This window comes from Chiloscyllium plagiosum, chromosome 5, assembly GCF_004010195.1.
Source record: "Chiloscyllium plagiosum isolate BGI_BamShark_2017 chromosome 5, ASM401019v2, whole genome shotgun sequence".
Classification (NCBI taxonomy): Eukaryota; Metazoa; Chordata; class Chondrichthyes; order Orectolobiformes; family Hemiscylliidae; genus Chiloscyllium; species Chiloscyllium plagiosum.
This window is the reverse complement of record NC_057714.1, coordinates 78,985,902-79,010,330: the sequence shown is the minus strand read 5'-3', so window position 1 is coordinate 79,010,330 and position 24,429 is coordinate 78,985,902. Positions and strand designations below refer to the sequence as shown.

Genomic DNA, 24,429 nt, shown 5'->3' with positions numbered 1-24,429 from the left:
TTGACTTTAAACTCCATCAACTGCTGTGGTGAGATTTGAACCCATGCTTCTACTCGAATGCTCTTTTTCCTAGTCAGGTGAAGACTGAAGATGCCACCTGGATTCGTCGGAGGTTTCCAAGGTACCCCATTTTTTTTCCAGGATCTTGCAAAAGAGCTAGTTGGAGAATAATTTGGAGCGTATTGGACCACAGTTAGTACTAAAAAGAGAATGATCGGTCATGTAAAAGGGAAACTATGTAGCAGCTAAATGTGCCTACTTATAAAGAGTTTATTTCCTTTCCTTCTGTCAGGTAGCTATTAAGCAATGTAAAAGCAATTGGGGCTTTTAAAGATTAAAATAAAAAATTTAATGAAAGGATTAAGTGCAACTTTCTCATTGAATAGCTCTTTTTAAAAAATACTTAACTTTCTGCTTACATAGGAATGTTGGTGAAAGTAGTTGGAATCCTCATTTTGCGAGGAATAGGATTTTTAAAGGTCTTTTAGGAATAAATCGTTTAACGAGAAACAGCTGGTGTGACTCATGATGTCTAGTTTTAAGAAAATAAGACATTATTGATTTTCTTCCAAGAAAAAAGTGAATTTTTGTCATAAATTTATTTTGCTCTTGCGGATTGCTAATCTGCACCAGCAAAAATTAAACTTTTCACTGGCTGCACCATAGTTTAGCTACAGCTTGCAGTGAATACAACACGGCCTTTTTGGAATGCTTTGAGGGAAGGGATGGGTAATTTTGAGAGTAGACAATGACAGGCAGACAGAAAAATGCACCACTGAGATTGTGGAAATAATAAATACATGGAGATTAAAATAATGTACAAATTAGGAACAAGAATAGTCTACCTGGCCCCTCTAATCCATTGCATAATTCGATGGCTATTCTGATTATGTTCCCACTTACCCTCATTAACCCTCTACTCCTTGCTCATCTACCTCTGCCTTAAAAATATTCAGATTATTCTGTTTCTGTTGCCTTTTGAAAAAAACTTCCAAAGACTCGATCCTCCGTGGGGGAAAACATATTACCTTTATCTGTCCTAAATGGGCGACCCCTTATTTTTACACAGGAGTACTTAGTTTTAAAGTCTCCCACAAGAGGAAACATCCTCTCTACATCTACACTGTCTATATCTTTCGAGATCTTTTATGTTTCAAGCAAATCATCTCTGACCATTCTAAAGTCCTAGCCTGTCCGATCTTTCTTCATAAGACAACCTGTCATTGCAATTATCAGTCCAGTAAACCTTCTCTGAATTGCCTCTAATACAAAGAGATCAATACTGTATACAATACTCCATTTGAAGTTTTACCAATGCCGGTAATAACCTTCCCTAGGGAGGACTTTAGGAGAGTCACTTCTGTAGTCAGTCTTCGTTCCTTTCTTGACAGTGGTCACAATTATAGCATTTTGGAGATCCACTAACATGGGGTTCTCCTTCTACATGGAATTATACAGTATGGAAACAGACCTTCCAAGGTCCAACTAGTCCATGCCGACCAAGTTTCCCAAATTAAACTAGTCTCATTTGCTTGCGTTTGGCACATATCCCCCTAAACCTTTCCTATTTGTGTTCCTGTCCAAATGTCTTTTAAATATTATAACTGTACCTTTTGCATGTGGAATGTAACTTCCTCTGGCAGTTCATTCCACATACAAACTAACCTCTGGTCCCTTTTAAATCTTTTCCCTCTCACCATCAAAGAGATGAGGTTATATATTCATATTTCAGAATTTTGGCAGGTATTCTATTTGCATTGACGACAGTGTGGATTCTCAACTGTCTGATGGCACACTAAATTCCTCAGGGTTGGTGAGATGATTATGGGTAGCATGATGTGGAATATGGTAGAGGGCATCCAGATCCAGGACTGCATTTAATTGGGGAGATCCTTGAAGTCTTTCTTCCAACTACTGCTGATCACCTCTGTCTTCGGTAATTGCCACTCCATTTTTATCTCTGTGGGTCAGTGCTTGGGCTGCAGCTGATCTTGGCTGCATGGAAGAATCCATTCACACCGTGGCTGTCAGTGAGTTGCTGGACTTCCTGCACTATTTATAAACAACATCTGTTTCTTAGGTCAGAGGTATTTTATTAAACCTCAGCCTTCATTTGTCTTTTAGTTCTGTTTTCTTTCCTTCAAATTTTGGTGCTTCCAGCTCAGGAACACCTTGAACTTGCAGTTAGGTAGCTCTTGGATGCTTATGATAGATTTGAGGGAAGAACAGGTGCTATCACCATTCTGTAGTTACTATTCATTGATCATCACCAGGTTGGTGATAATGCATTGACTGAGTAGGTATTTCTTTATAGAGTCCTTCAGCCTATCAACATTGAATTTCCTGCTGTAGCATATCTGCTGCAGTTTTTAGGGCAACCTGATAGAAATGACAAATCAGATGTAGGTGATGATCAGTTCTGTCATAGCATTGGTGATGTCAACATCCATACATCCTTACTGCCCTATACTGAAGCAATGATGAAGTCAAGTGGGTGCCAATGTCTGGAGAAAGATGTTATCATGAGGTTTTCTATATATCTGTTCTAGACACGTCATCAGAAGTTCTTTTGCTGGTGATTGCCTCCTCTATGCTTTCCTTACAAATTATGCCTTTCCAGAGACAAAAGCAGAATTTGCTGGAGAACTTTAGCAGGTCTGGCAGTGTCTGTGGAGAGAATGGAGAATTAACAGAACAGAAGTTAGAAGAAATGTCACCGGACTCAAAATGTTAATTCTGCTTTCTGTCCACGGATGTTGCCAGCATTGCTGAGTTTTCCCAGTGGTTTCTATATTTTGTTTCAGATTTCCAGTATTCTTTGTTTCATGTTATGCCTTTTCCAGAGGTTTGTGTTACCAAGGGGACAGAAGAATGATCCAATCAGAGCTGCAATAGAATTCCACCTCAGCCTCATCCTTTGTCTCTAAGGTGGGGCAAAAACACAAATGACTGTAGTTTATTGCTTCTGCATGAGAGTGAGTCAAAAGGTCACGAGACATTCACTCATCCAATGGAATAGAGGGGTTCAGTGAGTGGATCAGCTACATTCTCACTGTGTTCTTACTGACCCTGTATGCTTTTATCCCCACTGTTATACTCTTTCCACTAACCTCTGACTGTGTCTTGCTCTTTTTCTCTGCTCCCCTGACTGTGTTCTCACTGCTTCTGCACTGCTTTTATCCCTGCTGCTCTCATTCTTTCCCTTCACCAAAACTGCTAGCTTTCTATCAGCATTCCTAATTACTTGCCATTCTGTATACAAAAGCTAGCCAATCTTCTATCCATTAAAATATGTTACCTCCTTCATAGTTAGCTTTTATTTCCACAATACTCTTTGAATCATAGAATTCCACAATACTCTTTGAATCATAGAATTCCCTAAAGTGTAGAAACAGGCCCATCGGGTCCACACCAAACATCTGAAGAGCATCCCACCCGGAAGTATCCTCTGATACGTCTGCTGCTGCATCTCTGTTGGCCTGTCCCTTAACCTAGTTTTCCAGTTCACTTTAGCCAGCTCTGCTTTCTTGCCCTCATAAATGCCCTTATTTCAGTTAAAAATTCTTCTCTTCCTCAAACTGAATATAAAATTCAATCGTATTTTGAACCTTCCTACCTAGGGGCATGCTCATTTTGAAGTTATTCATTAATCATATCTCACAATTCGAGTAAAGCCGACTGTCTGGTTGACTCCAGACTGTGCTGTTCAAAGACCTATTCCAAAAGAATTCTATGAACTTCTCATTGAGGTTTCCTTGCTCCATCTGATTTTCTAGTGTGAATTAGAATCTCTGATGATCATTGCTTTAATTTTCTGACAAGTTCCTATTATTTCTTCCATTAATCTCAGTCCTACTGTGGGGTTGTTTTTAGGGGACATGTACATCACTCCCACATCATTTCTCATCTTAATTCTAAATGCTTTCTACATTTGTTTTCCTAAACTCAGGTCGTACCTTTTTTACAATGCTCATATCATCATTAATTAACAGAGGCACCTCCTATGTTGTGTAGCTTCCTGTCCATCCTAAATATCAAATACTCTTCAATATTCAGTTCCCAATCTACCTTATCCTGCAGCCATTTCTCTGTAATTGCATTGTTTGCAAACTTTTTGCAATCACTAGCCTTATCTGATGATCTACTCTTAGATTTGCATTTTCTATCATTTCCGGTCATCATCTGTTTATTATTTCCTTTTTTATCGTTCCCTGCCTTATCTCTACTCCATGAATTACCACATCTTTCCAAATTTGATTCCTTGTCCACGTTATTTAATTTAAAACTTGCTCTATACCTCTTGTTATGGGGCTCAATAGGATACTGTCCCCCAATATGGTTTGGTTGTAGATTTTTACAGGACCCAGATTAGTACTAGAAATCTGAAATTAAATCTCAAAATATACAGGACAGTAAGGAACTGAAAGAGCATAATCAATAGTCAACACCAAATTGCCATCCCTCGTGAAATAAGCCTGTTAGCGACTTCTACCAAGTAGAAGGACAAGGTCAGTCAATACTCGGCAACAGCACCACCTGTAATTTCCCCTCCACACAACATACCATCTTGACTCTGAATTATGTTGGCTTTCCTTCAGTCACTGTGTCAAAATCAAAGATCTGCCTCCCTAACACTGCTAATGGTGAACCTGCTGAACTGCGTGCACCGCAGCAATTCAAAACGCAGCTCGCCACCACCTTGTCAAATCCAACAAGGGAAGAGTCTGGCCTAGCCACCTGCATCCACAACCTGTGAATAATTAATGAGAAAATAATTTGTTGCTTCATAAGGAAGAGACATTGGATATTTGGGGAAACTAAGTTAGGATTTTGTCACCTTACAAATTAAGAAGCTGAAAGTATTGAGAGCAGCCTGCTTTATGTTTGTAATCTTGTGTACTGTGTTTGTTAATGTTGTGGACAGCTGCTACCTCTTGCTGTTGATAACTATAGCGTTAATCTTCCTCCATCTGTTGACATTCTTGTTTTGTTGTCTTGACCTTAAATAGAACTGCAAAATCCTCTGTAACAATGAATTATATCCAAAGCATGTATTTCCCTCTTGAGGGGAAGATGTAAAAAAAATTTATTTTGTGTCAAGACATTTAATGTATATATTAGGGTGAAGTCTACCCAAATCATGGATGGTTTACATGAAACCGTTGATACCGGCACAATGCATTTGCTCTCTTATTACCTGTTATCAGTCTATTTTGAATGGAAAAGTATGTATTTTCTTACCATTGTATGTGGTGTCCCAATTCAGCTGCGCTTTAGAGCATAAACAATAGGAACAGGAACAAGCCAATTGGCCCTTTGAGCCTACTCTGCTATTTATTGATATAATGGCTGATCATCTGACTCAGTATCCTGTTTCTGTTTTTACCCCATACCCTTTGATCCATTTCTATATCCTTCTTAAAAGCATTCAATATTTTGGCCTCAACCATTTTCTATGGCAGAGAATTCCACGGGCTCTCCACTGTATGGGTGAGGATGTTTCTCCTCATCCTAATAATATATGACATGCACCTTAGCTTGCGGCCCCTGTTTCTGGATCCCCAGTCATCAGGAACATTCTTCCTGTGTTTACTTTGTCTAGTCCTGTTAGAATTTCATGGGTATCATGAGTTTATAACTCAAGGGCGGCACGGTGGCTCAGTGGTTAGCACTGCTGCCTCACAGCGCCAGGGACCCGGGTTTGATTCCAACCTCGGGCGACTGTCGGTGTAGAGTTTGCACATTCTCCACGTGTTTGCGTGGGTTTCCTCTGGGTGCTCCAGTTTCCTCCCACATCCAAAGATGTGCAGGTTAGGTGAATTGGCCATGCTAAATTGCCCAGAGTGTTCAGGGATGTGTAGGGAAGGTACATCGGAGGTAAATATAGGGTAGGGGAATGGGTCTGGGTGGGTGACTCTTCTGAGGGTCGGTGTGGACTTGTTGGGCTGAAGGATCTGTTTCCACACTGTAGGGATTCTAATTCTACTGACTAAACAAAGTTACTTACTCTGTCAAGCTTACCACAAATTTCATAACTTCACGTTTCATGCATGAGCTCATATCTGTACCCATAAAGATAGGTTATAGATAAAGAGAATGCACATCAACAGAGTACAGTTAATTCAGTTTCTGATTTATGATCCCCAGTATCCCTTGTGACAGGCCTGAATTTCTTTTAATGGATTCAGTACTTAAATTTGAAGTGAGAATCGTGTGAAATGAAGAGTTCACACCAGGCTGTAAGGTTTCTTTTTGTCAAATATGTAGGAGATTTTTTTTTAATCAACTTGTTCAGGTATATTATTACCCACCTCTGAAGCAAGAGGAACTTGAATCTGTGCCTCCTAGTCCAGAGGAACTGACATGACCCTGCACTACAAGAGCCTAAGGTGATTGAGTCTTTGCTTTACTTTGTAACTGGGCATAGGTGAAAAAGCTTTGTCTTCTTTTGACTTGCAGCTAAATTGAGAGTCTGGTTCACAGATTGATGATTGATGGTTCTGCCAGATCTGCCTCCAAAGAGATTTTAGCTTAGCTTTTATACACGCAGGGGAAAAAAAGCTGTCTCACCATGCGGCTTTCTTTAAAAAAAAATTGAAGACTTCTTCAAATATGCTGCTGTGTTCATATCAGGACACTTTTTTTTCTGAGGACTGCATTTTAATTTCTGGGAACTACTTTTTGGTTTACAGTGGCAATGAACTTTTTCATTCTCATTCTAATATCTATTAGATCATGCAGTTGAATTGTAGCATTATCTTCTGGTTTTGTACTGACATAGAGGTTATTTGGACACACAGAAGTAGAATAGGAAAAATTCATCAATATTCTCAATAAACTCTCCATTAAATGCGAGGCAACAACAAACAGGGAAAAGATTAGTTTCCGAGATATCACAGTTTTTAAATTAAAGGGCATGGACATAAGTTAACAACAAATGGGCAATTATATATACAAGTACACATGAGAGAGGATCAGCCTCTCAATGATTAGAAAAGCAGATCCTCACCCTTCTATTCTGTTTACAGGGTGTGACTTTTCTCTGATCGTTTGCTCCTGTGGGTGAATTTTCCCTTCATTTTGGGGCATTTGCATGTCATCACCATGTATTTGGAACACTGGTTCTTAGTAGCTCACCAGATGTGGAATCAAAGTTTCTGAGACCCACCCAGTTTAATTTGGATGTGTGGAAGCTATCATATGATGGAAAGTTGATGGTGGCTATTGAGTTCCAATGTTCCTTTCAATGCTCTGTCTGAAAAATGGAAACACAAAGTATGTAAACTCCATAAATTTTGCATTGACCCATGCTTTAACGCTGATGAGTGAATTCAACAAATAGCTATGAGGTACCCTCACTTGTGTCATTACTAAGTATAATCAATTCTGTCTAAACCAAATGTCCAAAGTCATGTGACTTTACTCAGCTATTTTAACTGTTTGTGTCCAAACTTTAAAAGCATTGGCTAAAAGTTCATCGTGTGACATCTCTGTACTGGACATGGCAAAGTTGCTCCCGATCTGGTCTCTTCTATATTGGGGAGACAGGACGCCAACTTGCAAAACGTCCCAGAGAACATCACTGGGACACGCCCACAAACAACCCCACCACCCTGTGGCTGATCACTTAAACTCTGCCTCCCACTCCACCAAGGACATGTCCTGGGCCTCCTCCCCCACCACATCCTAGCCACCTGACAACTAGAGGAAGAACACCTCATCTTCCGCCATGGGACCTTCCAACCACCCAGAATCAATGTGGATTTCACCAGTTTTCTCATTCATCTCTCAGCCCCCATAGCACCCCATGCCCCATACGCTCTTGCTTATGCTTGAAACGTCGACTCTCCTGCTGCTCTGATGCTGCCTGACCGGCTGTGCTTTTCCAGCACCACACTTTTTGGCCCATGGCAAACTTTTCTGTCTGATTAGAGATCCTAGATAGTTCATAGTTGGTAACTTCTCTCTGCATTGCATCCCTTTTCTTTCAATTCTCTTTATATTGCTTAAACTCAGAAATCCTCAAATTTTCCTCTTATGTTCTCCAGGTGTGTTTCATGCTGCTTGTTTTCCTTATACCTTTGGGTACCACATGATGAAGTTAAGGCTTGTCCACAGTTTTGTATGAGTAAGCTTGGTGCCACCGACTATTTGTGTCTTCTGTTTTGTGGATAGCAATCTTGGTGCCTTTACTAGGGCTCCTGGTCTTAGTACCTAGTTTGCTTTTGTGAATTTTGTCTTAGAAACTGGAAACTAAGTGCAAAGCATGCCATTGTTTAGTTGATCTCAACTACGTAATATATAATCAATTTATGAAGAGCTTTTGCCCGAAACGTCGATTTTGCTGCTCCTTGGATGCTGCCTGAACTGCTGTGCTCTTCCAGCACCACTAATCCAAAATTCTTTAAACCTCAGCCCATCAATTTTCACTAGAACCTTCTACCACCTCTGTGCTGTTTCACACCGACCCTTCCCAGCATATACATCAAAATGGTCCTTGTTCAGATTTTTTTTGTTTTCTTTTCATCAGGAGAATGCTTCTGAATTCTTCTACAAAGCCGACCCTTTTTCACATCCCATTACTGTCACTTAAATTGTGTTACTGTACCTCCAGAATCGTTGTAGGTTATCCTTTCCAATTGAATAAACTATTCAGGAGCAATAATAACCCTGTAAGTTCCTTGACCCTGCACCACCATTACAAGGTCATGGTTGTTTTGTGAATAGGCCTTGAAAAGCTGTGGCCCTTACTCGACGATCTTTGATATTTTCGAGTAAATGATGTAAATGCATGAGGATACAAAAACAACCTCTTTACTTCCATAGTATCATTATAAATGGAAACCTTTACCACTGGATGTATTCCAAATGCAAATATGATGTGCTGGAGAACCTAATTAACGTATTGAAAATATTGCATTACTATTTACAACCTTTTTGTTATCTTGACTAATTCTTAAAAACTTAATATTGTAAGAAATGTGGTGTACATTTTGCAGTTTAAAATAAGAGGATGTTATACTCTTAGACATTCTGGAGCAAATATTACAATCAATTCCTGAAGCACAGCCATCAGGATTAGCATTGAAGGTGAAATCTGAGAATATTTAATTAGAGAACACAAGGGGTCAACACCTTCAACATATTGTCTGTCTATCACCATTGTTAACAGCTAACCTGGGAATGCAACTTTTTTAAAAAAAGGTTTTGTGATTTACACATGAAAGAAGTGAAACTATCTTTGTATTCTAACAGATGAAAGGCTTAAAGGACAATCAATTTTCCAATGTATAATTTCAGTTACATCACACTGTAAATTTTTGCTATAAATTCTGTGTGTTAGGGTTGAGCCCTCCACTACCACCTGATGAAGGAGCGTCGCTCCGAAAGCTAGTGTGCTTCCAATTAAACCTGTTGGACTATAACCTGGTGTTGTGTGATTTTTAACTTTGTACACCCCACTCCAACACCGGCATCTCCAAATCAGAATTAGAGCTGTAGTATGTTCTTACCAAGCCTACCTCTTTGTGGGAATTGGTTACTTAAACAAAGCTACATTTTCCTTATTTGATTTTCCACAAAGCTGACTAGAAAGAAGGAAGAGAAAGGACTGATATTTATACAGTCCTTATCATATGAGCCAGGACATTGTATTTCCCATCCAATTATTTTTGGAAATAGAGTTTGCTAAACTATCTAGACACAGAAAGCAATCCTTTTGTATGCAGAGAATTACAGCAAACAGCAATAAAATTAATTGCACGTTTGTGTATGTCATCTGATGGAAATGTTAGCCAGAATAGTTCCCTAACAATTTTTAATATCTTGCAGCTTTGGTTCAATATCTTATGTTTACATTCCCTCAGTATTGCTAGAAGTAAATTCCTCACCAATACAGTAAGCAACGCGTGATAAGCTTCCAAGTAGAGGAACAAAAAAATCCTGGAAATATTTTGAGAAATATTTTTAAGGTGACTTTTCATGTCTCAGGATGACCAAATTAAGATTGAGCAAATTGACTTCCTTTGTGTGACTGGCTTGGGAGCCATTTGACTTGAATACGTGTTCATAAACTCCAAACAGAGACATCGGGTACTGTCATCTAGGACAAATGGGCATTTTTTCTAATGCTTACTTTGCAAAATTGTTACCAACTGCATAACAGAGAACATAAGAACTAGGAATAAGGGCCATTTGTCCCTTCAAGACTGCTTTAATATTTGCCAAGCTTATCATTGATCTGATCAAGGCCTCCACTTCCAGAACCAGCGACTGCCTTGCAGATTAAAAATGTTGAATATGTTCTAAGAGTCAGCCTCTACAATTCCCCTTAATAGAAGATTCCAAAGATTAACAAGATTCTGAGCAAATTAATTAAATGCGACACAGCTTATGCTGAAACATCAATCTGCTTCTAGATTTCCCCTACAAGGGGAAAGACTTTTCAGTATTAACCTTGTCAGGTTCCCTTAAATCTTACTTTTCACTGCTACTAGCTTTTATTCCTCTTGGTTCCAGTGAGAATAGATTCACCCTAAGAAACGTGGAAAATAAGAGCAGGAGTGGGCCATTCAGCCTCTTCATCCCCTCTGCTATTCAGTATGGTCGTGACTGATCTTCTTTCACAGTGTTCTTCTCTTGCTTTCTCCCCACGATGCACTTAGCCTCTAGAAATCTATTTTTTTCTTAAATTTGCTGTGATCTCACCTTTACAGCATTCTGTAGCGCAGAATTCCACTGGTTCACCACCCTCTGAGTGAAAAGAAATTCTCTTCAGCTTGGTCCATAATTAGCTTGATTCCTGGGAAGGCCCAGTACTGAATTTAATTTAATGTTAGTTTTGTTACTATTTTACATGTTAACCAATTGCTTTTTTTTTTTCACTTCCACTGTGTCTTTGGGTTCCCCTGATCAGTCATCTTTGCTTTGTAATTCCCATACACTATTACCAAATTATGATGCTTTGCAACCTCTACTTGTCCAAATAGGTATCCCTATTTGTTCAAAGTATTGCAGACATTAAAAACTGAAAGAACTGCAGATGCCGTAAATCAGAATCAAAAACAGAAGTTGCTGGAAAAGCTCGGCAGGCCTGGCAGCAACTGTGGAGAGAAAGCAAAGTTAACATCTCGCGTCTGGTGACCATTCCTCACCAGTCTTAGGAGAAGCGATGGCCTAGTGGCATTATCACTTGACTGTTAATCCAGAGGCCCAGATAACATTCTGGGGACCCAGATTTGAATCCCACCACAGCAGATGGTGGAATTTAAATTCAATAAAAATATCTGGAATTAAGGATCTAGTGATGACCATGAATCCATTGTCAATTGTTGGGAAAACCCATCTGGCTCACTACTGTCCAGTAGGGAAGGAAACCCATCCTTACCTGTGTCTGGTCTACAAGGGACTCCTGACCCACAGCAATATGGTTGATTCTTAACTGGGCGGGAGGTTTGCTCGACCTCTTTAGGTGAGTTTAAACTAGTTTGGCGGAGGGGGTGGGAACTCGAACTATGGATCAAAGGATGGGGTAGCTAGTGAACAGGCAGATACAACGTGCAGAGAGTCTGTGAGGAAGGATAGACAGTTGATAGGGAAAAGGTGCAGTCAGTGTGAGGGGTTGAATTGTGTCTATTTTAATGCAAGTAGTGTCAGGAATAAGGGTGATGAACTTAAAGCATGGATCAGCACTTGGAGCTATGATGTTGTGGCCATTACAGAGACTTGGATATCATTGGGGCAAGAATGGTTGTTGAATGTTCTGGTGGTTAGATTAGATTAGATTAGATTCCCTACACTATGGAAACAGCCCCTTCGGCCCAACAAGTCCACACCGACCTTTCGAAGAGTAACCCACCCACACCCCTACCCTATATTTACCCCTAACTAATGCACCTAAAACTATTGGCAATTTAGCATGGCCAATTCACCTAACCTGCACATCTTTGGACTGTGGGAGGAAACCGGAGCACCCAGAGGAAACCCACGCAGACATGGGGAAATGTGCAAACTCTACATAGACAGTTACCCGAGGCAGGAATTGAACCCGGGTCCCTGGCGCTGTGAGGCAGCAGTGCTAACCACTGAGCCACTGTGCCATTCAAAATGAATAGGGAGGGAGATAAAAGAGGTGAGAGAGTGGCATTGCTAATCAGGGATAGTATCACAGCTGCTGAAAGGGAGATTGTTGAGGAGGGTTTATCTGCAGAGTCAGTATAGGTGGAAGTCAGAAACAGGAAAGGAGCAGTCACTTTATTGGACATTTTCTATAGATCCCCCAATAGCAACAGAGTCATGGAGGAGCAGATCAGGAGGCAGATTTTGGAAAAGTGCAGAAGTAACAGGGTTGTTGTCGTGGGTGATTTAGCTTCCTTAATATTGATTGGAACCTCCTTAGTGTAAATAGTTTGGATGGTGTAGATTTTATCAGATCCGTCCAGACTCAATATGTAGATAGGCCAGCTAGAGGGGAAGCCATATTGGCTTTGGTGCTTGCCACGAGCCAGGTCAGGTGTCAAATCTCTCGGTAGGACAGTATTTCAGAGATAGTGATCACAACTCCTTGACATTTTACTATACTTGTAGAGAGGGATAGGTGCAGACAGTATGAGAAAGTACTTAATTGGGGGAGGAGGAATTACAATGCTATTAGATAGGAACTGTGGAGTATAAATTGGTAACAGGTGTTTTCAGGGAAATGCACGGCAGAAATGTGGAGGTTGTTTAGGGAGCACTTGCAAGTGCTGGATAGGTTTCTCCCGCTGAGGCAAGAAAGGTAGGGCAGAGTGAAGGAACCTTGGATGACAAGAGACATGGAACATCTAACCAAAAAGGAAAAAGAAGCTTACTTAAAGTTAAGGAAGCAAGGATCAGACAGGGCTCAAGAGGGTTACAAGGTAGCCAGGAAGGAATTGAAGAATGGTCTTAGTAAAGCTAGAAGGGGGCATGAAAAAGCATTGGGGGGTAAGATTAAGGAAAATCTCAAGGTGTTCTACACTTACGTGAGAAACAAGAGAATGGCCAGAGTGAGGGTAGAGCTGATCAGTGATAATGGAAGCAACTTATGCCTGGAATCGGAGGTGGTAGGGGAGGTCCATAATGAATACTTTGCTACAGTATTCACTAATGAGAAGGACCTTGTCATTTGTGAGGACAACATGAAACAGGCTGAAATGCTCGAACAGGTTGATTTAAGAAGGAGGATGTGCTGGAAACTTTGAAAAGTATAAGGATAGATAAGTCCCCTGGGCCAGATAGGATATAACCAAGGTTACTACAGGAAATGAGGGGAGAGATTGCTGCGCCTTTGGGGATGATCTTTGCACCCTCACTGTCCACTGGAGTAGTACCAGATGATTGGAGGGTGGCAAATGCTATTCCCTTATTCAAGAAAGGGAATTTGGATAATCCTGGGAATTTCAAACCAGTCAATCTTACATCGGTGGTGGGCAAACTACTGGAGAGGATCCTGAGAGACAGGATTTATGATTATTTGGAAATGCATAGTTTGAATAGAGATAGTCAACATGGCTTTGTGAGGGGCAGGTCATGCCTCATAAGTCTTACTGAATTGAGTATGTGACAAAACACATTGATGAAGATACAGCAGTGTATGTGGTGTATATGGATTTTAGCAAGGTGTTTGATAAGGTTCCCCATGGTAGGTGCATTCAAAAAGTAAAGAAGCATGGAACACAGGGAAATTTGGCTGTCTGGATACAGACAGCTGGCCCATAGAAGACAGAGGGTGGTGGTAGACGGAAAGTATTTAGTCTGGAGTTCGGTGACCAGTAGTGTTCTATAGATATCTGTCCTGGAATGTCTGCTCTTTGTGATTTTTATAAATGACTTGGCTGAGGAAGTGGAAGAGTAGATTACTAAGTTTGCCAATGACAGAAAGGTTGGTGGAGTTGTGGATGTATGGAGGGCTGTTGTAGGTTGCAACGGGACATTGACAGGATGCAGAACTGTGCTGAGAAGTGGTAGATGGCGTTCAACCTGGAAAAGTGTGAAATGATTCACTTCGGAAGGCCGAATTTAAATGCAGAATACCGGTTTAAAGGCAGGATTCTTGGCAGTGTGGAGGAACAGAGGGATCTTGGGGTCCACATCCAATCCTGTGAGGGACTGCTGCATTACTGATGGTATTGTTTGGAGAAAGAATTATTTTAAATCTAAAGCCCTTTATATCTACTCTAGTGTTTCAGGTTAGTGTTAAACATCCTGTGGTATAATTTGAAGAACAGGGAGCTCATTAAGAAAATATTCATTAAAAACAGTCAATGGTGTTTCGGGCATCTTGATGTGTGAAAGATGACTGCAGTATGGATACATAACAATATTTGCTACTTGCTTTAACCTGTTACAATGTCAAACGCTTCATTCATAGATTGCTTTTGCTGATTTTTTTTGTTATTATTAGTTAGCGTTTGGCATTGTATCATTGTACTAGGAGGCACAGATTCAAGTTCCTCTTGCTTCAGAGGTGGGTAATAATATACCTGAACAAGTTGATTAAAAAATGAATATTTTCTTAATGAGCTACCTGTTCTTCAAATTATACTACAGGATGTTTCACACTAACCTGAAACACTAGAGTAGATACAAAGGGCCTTAGATTTAAAATAATTCTTTCTCCAAACAGTACCATCAGTAATGCAGCAGTCCCTCACAGGATTGGATTATATTATCAAATCAAGCACAGAAATAAATACTTGAAGCTCAGCTACCTCTCTTTGGTACGGTTGTACCGATGTGATATTTTACTATTCGCTTCTCCATTCTTAAAGCTTTTTTCCAAGATTCCATTCCTTAACAATTCCTAACCGAAGATGTAAATAGTTTGCTCCTCAAGCTTTGCCACAGCCACTTTCAGTTGACTGGGAACTCACTGATACGAGCTCATCAGTACACGAGTACATTATCCCAAAAGGCGCACAGCATTCAATTCATTATCAAACCCTGAGATCTGTCAACTGTTTCTTTTCCTTTCAGAATTCAGTGACACGCAGTGCTCCCTTTTCAAATGACTCACAAGGTCGAAGTGGAGCTCGTTTTCACACCACATATGACAGAAGATATGTGGTGAAAACTATATCCAGTGAAGATGTGGCTGAAATGCATAACATTTTGAAGAAATACCATCAGGTAATGCTTAGAATCTAATAATTTTTGAAACAGTGAACACTTTTTTTGGTTTAAACTGGTTACGCAGACCTCCTTCCTTGCACTATAAAAAATAGTCATGTTCACTACTGCAGAAATGATATCTTTCATTCCAGTCTTCAGTCAGCACTTTGAATAAGTCTAACTAGAAAGTTATCCACTATTCATAGATGTGAAAATATGTTTAAAATTAAAGTGAGCAGGAAGCTGTAGACTCTGCTGTGCCTCTGTATATCTTTTCCACAAATGACTGAAATCAACCTTAACAATGGTAGCTTATATTTCACACAATGAAAGATCTCAGGGCACTTCACAAGGCAATTCTAAAGAAAAGTATGACTCTGAGCCATGTAAGGAGATATTAAATCAAATGACCAAAAGTTTCACAGAAGAGCTAGATGTAAAAATATATCTTGGAGAAAAGCAAGGCAAAAAGACAGAAGTTTACAGAAGAATTTTCAGAGCTTGGGGCCTTGGTAACTGACACATTGTGACATGCTTCTAAGGTAGAACTTGAACATGGACCTTGTGGCCTAGAGATAGGGACACTACCACAGCCACCATCAGTAGAGCAATTATAACTAGGAATGGAGAAGAAGCCAGCCTTAAAGGAGCTCCTTTATCTCAAAAGATTGTGAAACTAAAGAAAGAGTTGGGGAAGGAATGGAGGATGTACAAACTGGAGTGAGACTTTTTTAAAATCAAGATGCCGTTTGACTAGGACTAGGAAAAAGATTTTTTATACTGCACAAGGAAAGAATTTCATATTCATATCAGCTCTCCAAGGTCAGATATGGCACAGTTAGTCACAAAGATCTTTAAAAGTATATTGTGATGCACTTTTTACAAAAGTAATCTCCCTGCTCCAGTCTAAATTTGTCCATTTCAAACGCAAGGTATCTCTCATCAAGATTCAGAGCAATCTAATGCTGTGTGGCTATTTCTATAAAGACCTCAGTTCTTATTAGAGAAGCCTTCCAGCAGACAGAGACGATTTAATCACATCAGATATCATTGGATTCAATTGTAATTCCAAGGATGAAAGAATACCATGCTAACTGGTTTGGCCATTATTTAACACCTTTATAAGTTTTAATCAATTGCAGTTTTCTAAATAGCTATAGTTATCCATAATGTCAACCAAGTGTATAGATGCCCACATTAAACTCTTGCCAGCCAACTGATGAACTAGAAACATAGAAGCCAGTCTTTATTCATTTTTAAATTTCTTCACAAAGTGAAACATTGCAAGTATACAGGTCCTAATAGTGCTCCTGCTCCAGTGTCATTAACGGTTTTGAAAGTGAACCAGTGGGGATGTGTGGTGGATTGATGATGTCACTGAATTGATAATCCAGAACCTAAGACATGAGTTTGAATCCCACCATGGCAGTTGGTAAAACTTGAATTCAATAAAAATCTGGAATGACAAATTAGTATAATGGCGACCATGTAAAAACCCATCTGGTTCACTAATCTCCTTTAGTGAAGGAAATCTAGCATGTTTTACTTGGTCTGACCTACATGTGACTCCAGATCCACGGCAATATGGTTGACTCTAAACTGCTGTCTGGACAATCAGGAATGGACAATAAATGCTGGCCTAGCTGAAGACATTCACGTGCCATTTTACAAAAAAGGAAAAGGTGATAGCTCCCTTCGGGTGCATTATAACAAAATCAAATGTTCAACTGAAAATTTTCAAATTTAAATTTAACATGTCATTGTGGTAAGTGTCTCTTTATATTCTTTCTTTTGAAATAAATCTGTTCAGACATATTGTGACATGCTTCCAATTCAGGTACAGCTTGAACATGGACCTTGTGGTTTAGAGGTAGGGACACCACCACTGCACCATAAGAGCCCTTCTTTTAACTTAAGAAAAAAGCCACTATTAATGAAACCAGTTTTCAATTCCAGATTTTATTAGTTGAATTTAAATTATAACAGTTGCCATGGTGGGACCTATGCTCTTAGAGCATTAGTCTGGTCCTCTGGATTGCTTGTCCAATAACACAATCGCTGCATGGCCATTCCCCAAAAAGCAATTTATTCAGGTATGTTATAACACACCACTGAAGCAGATGGGATTTGAACCTGGACCTTCTGACCCAGAGGTACAAACATTCAGGCCGAACAGGGAAGGTAGCTGAACTCAGGGCATGGTTAGGAACCATGGGACGGGGGATATCATAGCAATTACAGAAACATGGCTCAGGGATGGGCAGGACTGGCAGCTTAATGTTGCAGGATGCAAACGTACAGGAAGGATAGAAAGGGAGGCAAGAGAGGAGGCGGAGTTGTGTTTTTGATAAGGGATAGCATTAAGCTGTACTGAGGGAGGATATTCCCAGATATACATCCAGGGACGTTATTTGGGTGGAACTGAGAATTAAGAAAGGGATGATCACCTTATTGGGATTGTATTATTGACCCCCCTAATAGTCAGAGGGAAATTGAGAAGCAAATTTGTAAGGAGATCTCAGTTATCTGTAAGAAAAATAGGGTGGTTATGATAGGGGATTTTAACTTTCCAAACATCAACTGAGACTGCCACAGTGTTAAGGGTTTAGATGGTCAGGAATTTATTAAGTGTGTACAAGAAAATTCTCTGATTCAGTATGTGGATGTACCTACTAGAGAAGGTGCAAAACTTGAACGTACTCTTGGGAAATAAGGCAGGGCAGGTGACTGAGGTGTCAGTGGAGGAGTACTTTGGGGCCGGCGACCATAATTCGAACAGGGAAGGTAGCTGAACTCAGGGCATGGTTAGGAACCATGGGACGGGGGATATCATAGCAATTACAGAAACATGGCTCAGGGATGGGCAGGACTGGCAGCTTAATGTTGCAGGATGCAAACGTACAGGAAGGATAGAAAGGGAGGCAAGAGAGGAGGCAGAGTTGTGTTTTTGATAAAGGATAGCATTACAGCTGTACTGAGGGAGAATATTCCCAGAAATACATCCATGGACGTTATTTGGGTGGAACTGAGAATTAAGAAAGGGATGATCACCTTATTGGGATTGTATTATTGACCCCCCTAATAGTCAGAGGGAAATTGAGAAGCAAATTTGTAAGGAGATCTCAGTTATCTGTAAGAAAAATAGGGTGGTTATGGTAGGGGATTTTAACTTTCCAAACATCGACTGGGACTGCCACAGTGTTAAGGGTTTAGATGGTCAGGAATTTATTAAGTGTGTACAAGAAAATTCTCTGATTCAGTATGTGGATGTACCTACTAGAGAAGGTGCAAAACTTGAACTTACTCTTGGGAAATAAGGCAGGGCAGGTGACTGAGGTATCAGTGGAGGAGTACTTTGGGGCCGGCGACCATAATTCTATTCGTGTTAAAATTGAGATGGAAAAGGATAGACCAGATCTAAATGTTGAAGTTCTAAATTGGAGGAAGGCTAATTTTGACGGTATTAGGCAAGAACTTTCAAAAGCTGACTAGGGGCAGATGTTCGCAGGTAAAGGGACGGTTGGAAAATGGGAAGCCTTCAGAAATGAGATAACGAGAGGCTGGCAGGTATAGGGAATGCTGGATGACGAAAGAAATTGAGGGTTTGATTCAGAAATAGAAGGAAGCATATGTCAGGTATAGACAGGACAGATCGAGTGAATCCTTAGAAGAGTATAAAGCCAGTAGGAGTATACCGAAGAGGGAAATCAGGAGGGCAAAAAGTGGACATGAGTAGGCTTTGGCAAATAGAAGTAAGGAGAATCCAAAGGGTTTTTACAAATACATTAAGGACAAAAGGATAACTAGGGAGAAAATAGGGCCTCTCAAAGATCAGCAAAGCGGCCTTTGTGTGGAGCCACAGGAGATGGTGGGAGATACTAAATTAATATTTTGCATCAGTATTTACTGTGGAAAAGGATTTGGAAGATATAGAATGTAGGGAAATAGATGGTGACATCTTGAAAATGTCCAGATTATGGAGGAGGAAGTGCTGGATGTCTTGAAACACATAAAACTGGATAAATCCCCAGGACCTGATCAGGTGTACCCTAGAACTCTGTGGGAAGCTAGAGAAGTGATTGCTGGGCCTCTCACTGAGATATTTGTATCATCGATAGTCACAGGTGAGCTGCCAGAAGACTGGAGGTTTGGCTAACATGGCACTATTGTTTAAGAAGGGTGATAAGGACAAGCCAAGAAACTATAGACCAGTGAGCCTGATGTCAGTGGTGGGCAAGTTGTTGGAGGGAATCCTGAGGGACAGAATGTCCATGTATTTGGAAAGGCAAGGACTGATTCGGGATAGTCAACATGGCTTTGTGCGTGGGTTATCATGTCTCACAAATTTGACTGAGTTTTATGAAGAAATAACAAAGAGAATTGATGAGGGCAGAGCTGCAGATGTGATCTATATGGACTTCAGTTAGGCGTTCGGCAAGGTTCCCCATGAGAGACTGGTGAGCAAGGTTGGATCTCATGGAATACAGGGAGAACTAGCCATTTGGATACAGAACTGGCTCAAAGGTAGGAAACAGAGGGTGGTGGTGGAGGGTTGTTTTTCAGATTGGAGCCCTGTGACCAGTGGAGTGCCACAAGGATTGGTGCTGGGTCCACTACTTCTTTCATTTTATATAAATGATTTGGATGTAAGCATAAGAGGTATAGTTAGTAAGTTTGCAGATGACACCAAAATTGGAGGTGCAGTGGACGGCGAAGTAGGTTACCTCAGATTATAATGGGATCTTGATCAGGTAGGCCAATGGGCTGAGAAGTGGCAGATGAGGTTAAATTTAGATAAATGCAAGGTGCTGCATTTTGGGAAAGCAAATCTTAGTAGGACTTATACACTTAATGGTAAGGTCCTAGGGAGTGTTGCTGAACAAAGAGACCTTGGAGGGCAGGTTGATAGTTCTTTGAAAGTGGAGTCACAGGTAGACAGGATAGTGAAAGAAGCGTTTGGTATGCTTTCCTTTATTGGTCAGAGTATTGAGTACAGGAGTTGGGATGTCATGTTGCGGCTGTACAGGACATTGGTTAGGCCACTTTTGGAATATTGCGTGCAATTCTGGTCTCCTTCCTATCAGAAGGACGTTGTGAAACATGCATGGGTTCAGAAAAGATTTACAAGGGTGTTGCCAAGGTTGGAAGATTTGAGCTATAGGGAGAGGCTTATTAGGTTGGGGATGTTTTCCCTGGAGCATCGGAGACTGAGGGGGGATGTTATAGAGGTTTATAAAATCATGAGGGGCATGGTTAGGATAAATAGACAAAGTCTTTTCCCTGGGGTGGGGGTGTCCAGAACTAGAGGGCATAGGTTTAGGGTGAGCGGCGAAAGAGATAAAAGAGACCTAAGGGACAACCTTTTCATGTAGAGGGTGGTATGTGTATGGAATGAGCTGCCAGAGGAAGTGGTGGAGGCTGGTACAATTGCACCATCTGGATGGGTATATGAATAGGAAGGGTTTGGATGGATATGGGCTGGGTGTTGGAGGGGGGAACTACATGAGGTTGGGATATCTGGATGGCATGGATGAGTTGAACCAAAGGGTTGTTTCTGTGCTGTACATCACTATGACTCTGTGTCTACACTACAATTTCATCGAGATTTGGGCAAATCTGTACAGGCCCCATTCAGGTAGGTGTTCAAGTTTTTCCAGATATTCTGCACTGTCATTGTTAGAAATGCAGGTCCCTTCCAGGATCCACTGGAAGGTATTTTCTATAATCATACGGTTCAAATATGTTATTACACACCTCTGGAGCAGGTAGGATTTGAACCAAGGCCTGGGTCAGAAGTAAGGACACTGTCATTGTACACATGTGCGTTCAGGCATGTGTTCGAGCAAACATCCAGTCAATGCATGCCATCTCTATATGTTAAATATTTAATTTATACAATTAACAACCTATAAGCAGATAGAGGTTACTGAAGTAATACAAGAAATCTTTGGATTTTCTTTATTTCTTTTTCATTGACTAAATAAATCTAAATTATCCATTCAGTTTTTCCTCTACTTCTTTGTTGCACTTTTATGAATATCTTAATCTAAGTTTCATGTTGTGGAATTAACTTTTTTTTGTCCTTTGTCTTTTGTGCTGCATGTAGTATATTGTGGAATGTCATGGAAACACCCTCATTCCGCAGTTCCTAGGAATGTATCGATTGACAGTGGATGGTGTTGAGACCTACATGATTGTCACAAGGAATGTCTTTGGCCATCGACTCCCTGTTTACAGGAAGTATGATCTAAAGGTAATGAGAACCAGGTTCCAAATTTGGCTTTTATAATTTTCTGCCATTGGTAAGTTTCATAAATATTGACAATAATTGTTCTGTGTTGAATTTTACTATTTATTTAGGCTTTTGTTTCTAATTTTTATTATTTTTAAATAAAGGTTTGTATTGGACACTGTCTGTTGGACGTAGGAGCATCTCTGTAGGCTACAATTTCATAAAATCAAATTTCCCAGGAACAAATTATAAAACACCTCTGAACACATTCCTTAGAAGTACTATTTCCTAGACGTGCCAGTAATCACACCTTTTGATATTCTGTTGTTTTTCTGTCTTTTATACCCAACCTTAACATATTCTCCAAACTGTGGTTTTACATTCCCAACTACTCCCTTTTTTCATTAATTTATATCCAACATTTTTTCTTCATTTATTTATTTCCCTGTTTCATTTGTTTACAGTTTTACTTTGTATTTCATTAACAAGCACTCAGCCATTAATTCTGTTGCATTAGTAATTAGTATGCTTCTTGCAATTCTAACTTGTTAGCTACTAGATACAGCATTAATTGCATGTTCCAACTACTGTAGATCTTCCCTCACCACCCTCATTTCTAATCATGTGCATATGCTACCTGTTTCTAATCGCACTGTAAAAGCACTTCCACTTTTCATTACAACAATCAGAATAGCCAACTGATGCTGCATTTATACTGCAGCAATCCATTATTAGATGCATTAGGATGAACTTCAACCCATCTGGTTCATTAATGTCCTTCAGGGAAGGAAACTGCCATCCTTACCTGGTGTAAGACCATAAGATATAGGAGTGGAAGTAAGGCCATTCGGCCCATCCAATCCACTCTGCCATTTAATCATGGCTGATGGGCATTTCAACTCTACTTACCCGCACTCTCCCCGTAACCCTTAATTCCTTGAGAGATCGAGAATTTATCAATCTCTGCCTTGAAGACATTTGACGTCCCGGCCTCCACTGCACTCCGTGGCAATGATTTCCACAGGCCCACCACTCTCTGGTCTGACCTACAAGTAACTCCACATCCTCAGCACTGTGGTTGACTCTTAACTGCCATCTATGCAATTAGGGATGGGCAATAAATGCTGGCCTAGCCAGCGACGCCCTCATCCCATGAATGAATAAAGAAAAAAAAGTAATGTCGTAAACTATTTGTACTGACTTAAGCCCCCATTCACCTGATGAGCGAATCCTGTCTATATATGCTTACATATATATAAAGAGCAGATGTCACCGGAGCTCATGTTCTGAGTCGTTTCTCAGGGTTTCCAGACCACACTGTCAACTAGGGTTGGCACTGCACTGAAGCTACAATCCACATGGTGTTAAACTCAAACAAAATGAAACTGTCTCCTCCCAAATTTTCTCCGTTTTTCCTCTGGAGCCAGATTGCGATCTGGCAGTGAATTTCTGCTCATTTTAGTGTAATTTAAAAGTGGCAAAGTTTCAACATAAACAGATTTTAAACTGATCTATAGCTGGCCCATGTGGTGCAGCTGTTTCTACCAAAGAGAGAAATAATCCTATTCAAGTATTTTTCAATAGTGGGATGCAAATTATCTACCATTCCTGCACAATACAAGAGAAATTAAAGGCAATCTTGAGTTTTGTGTGCAAGAGACAGTGTGTAATACAGTAATTTTATTTTTATTACCTTTTATATTTGAAATACTTTCCCTTTACAACAATTAAGTAAAAAGATATTCAATTTTCTGTGCTATAACTCCTATTAACTACACACAGATTCTGTACAATATACATGGATTTTTTTAAACAAAATTTAAAAGCAAGTTGCAATATTTTCCATAAATTATTGAATGACTTTTGCATTTTAAATAAAATCTTCCACAATTCAACAATGAGTGAAAATATTTTTAGTTTGGGCAATCATTGGATCATTGCATTTTTGGAGTGGATTCTCAGGAAAATGTACTGTGACATGAATCTCAACCAATCAATGTAGAATACACCAAGCGAGACTGGCAGTTGTGACTGTTCTGGATGCTTCACAAGTGCACAGAGTTACACTGCTGCAGCTATTTTGTGGTAAGCGGGCATGGATAACACAACTATTCTTTTTAATAATATCATAAACACACTGTTCTGAATGTTCTGTATTCATTACAAGGACATACAGTAGGTCAAAGTTCTTCAAAATGAGAGAATTTTGTTTAAAGATTACTCTTGTCAATTTTATTGGATGGTTTAAAGTAATATTTTCTTGCCAACAGCTTATAATTTAGTATAAATCCTATTAGCCAAGAATTTAAAGTTAATGAAAAAATATGTCAGTAGCTGGAATCATGTCTGATCCAAGGAAACTAGTGGTGGTCCCAAGGACAAATCATCATATCGCAAGATATCACTACAGTTATGTGTCGGAAATTTTTTCATCAGTCACAGTCAGAAATGGGACTGTTTGCTACCAATCCAGTGGTCATCATCTTTCACACATCTTCTGACAATGAAACAACTTGAGCCAGTCTGCAGCAAGATCCGGGAGGCAACCAAACTTTGACAGACACATGTTAGGTGAAATTCATGCCAGAGGAATTCGAATGCAATGATCATTTCGAACAAGATGCTCCCCATCATCAATATCTGAGATGTTACCATTGACCAGAAGCTTAAATGGACAGGCCAAGCGAGCATTACAAGTACAAAACTGAAGTTTAATCTTTTGCTATTACTGACTTGCATTTGGATTCTCTCAGAGTTGTTTTACCAGCTGCAAAGCTCAAGACAGGATTATAATGGAATATATGTCACTCAAGTGGATCAGTGTAGCGGTAACAACACTCTAAGTTCTCCAATGTCTTAGGGAGAGGAAGCTACGGTGTTGCAATCAGTTACTTAGCAAAATTGGTACATGGATTGTGGTCTGTATATTTGGTGTGTAATATGCAGGATTCATTATTTCAATGACATTTCCACCACTGTATCAACCAAGAGCAGCAAAGTGTTGGGAGAATAATATTCAAGTTCCCTTTCATATCACACCATCTTGACTTGGACCTAAATCACCATTC

The 24,429-nt window shown here is 40.0% G+C and overlaps 1 protein-coding gene across 4 annotated transcripts in view; it reads left to right on the top strand.

Moving 5' to 3' along the window:
* Positions 1 to 24,429, top strand: part of LOC122550031 (phosphatidylinositol 5-phosphate 4-kinase type-2 alpha) — a 257,190-nt gene that overhangs the window by 183,412 nt on the left and 49,349 nt on the right. For all 4 annotated transcript variants that reach the window (XM_043690447.1, XM_043690449.1, XM_043690448.1 and 1 more), the window contains exons 4-5: positions 14,995 to 15,147; positions 21,236 to 21,382. In XM_043690447.1, the coding sequence (XP_043546382.1) occupies positions 14,995 to 15,147; positions 21,236 to 21,382 (300 nt within the window). The remainder of the gene's footprint in view (positions 1 to 14,994; positions 15,148 to 21,235; positions 21,383 to 24,429) is intronic.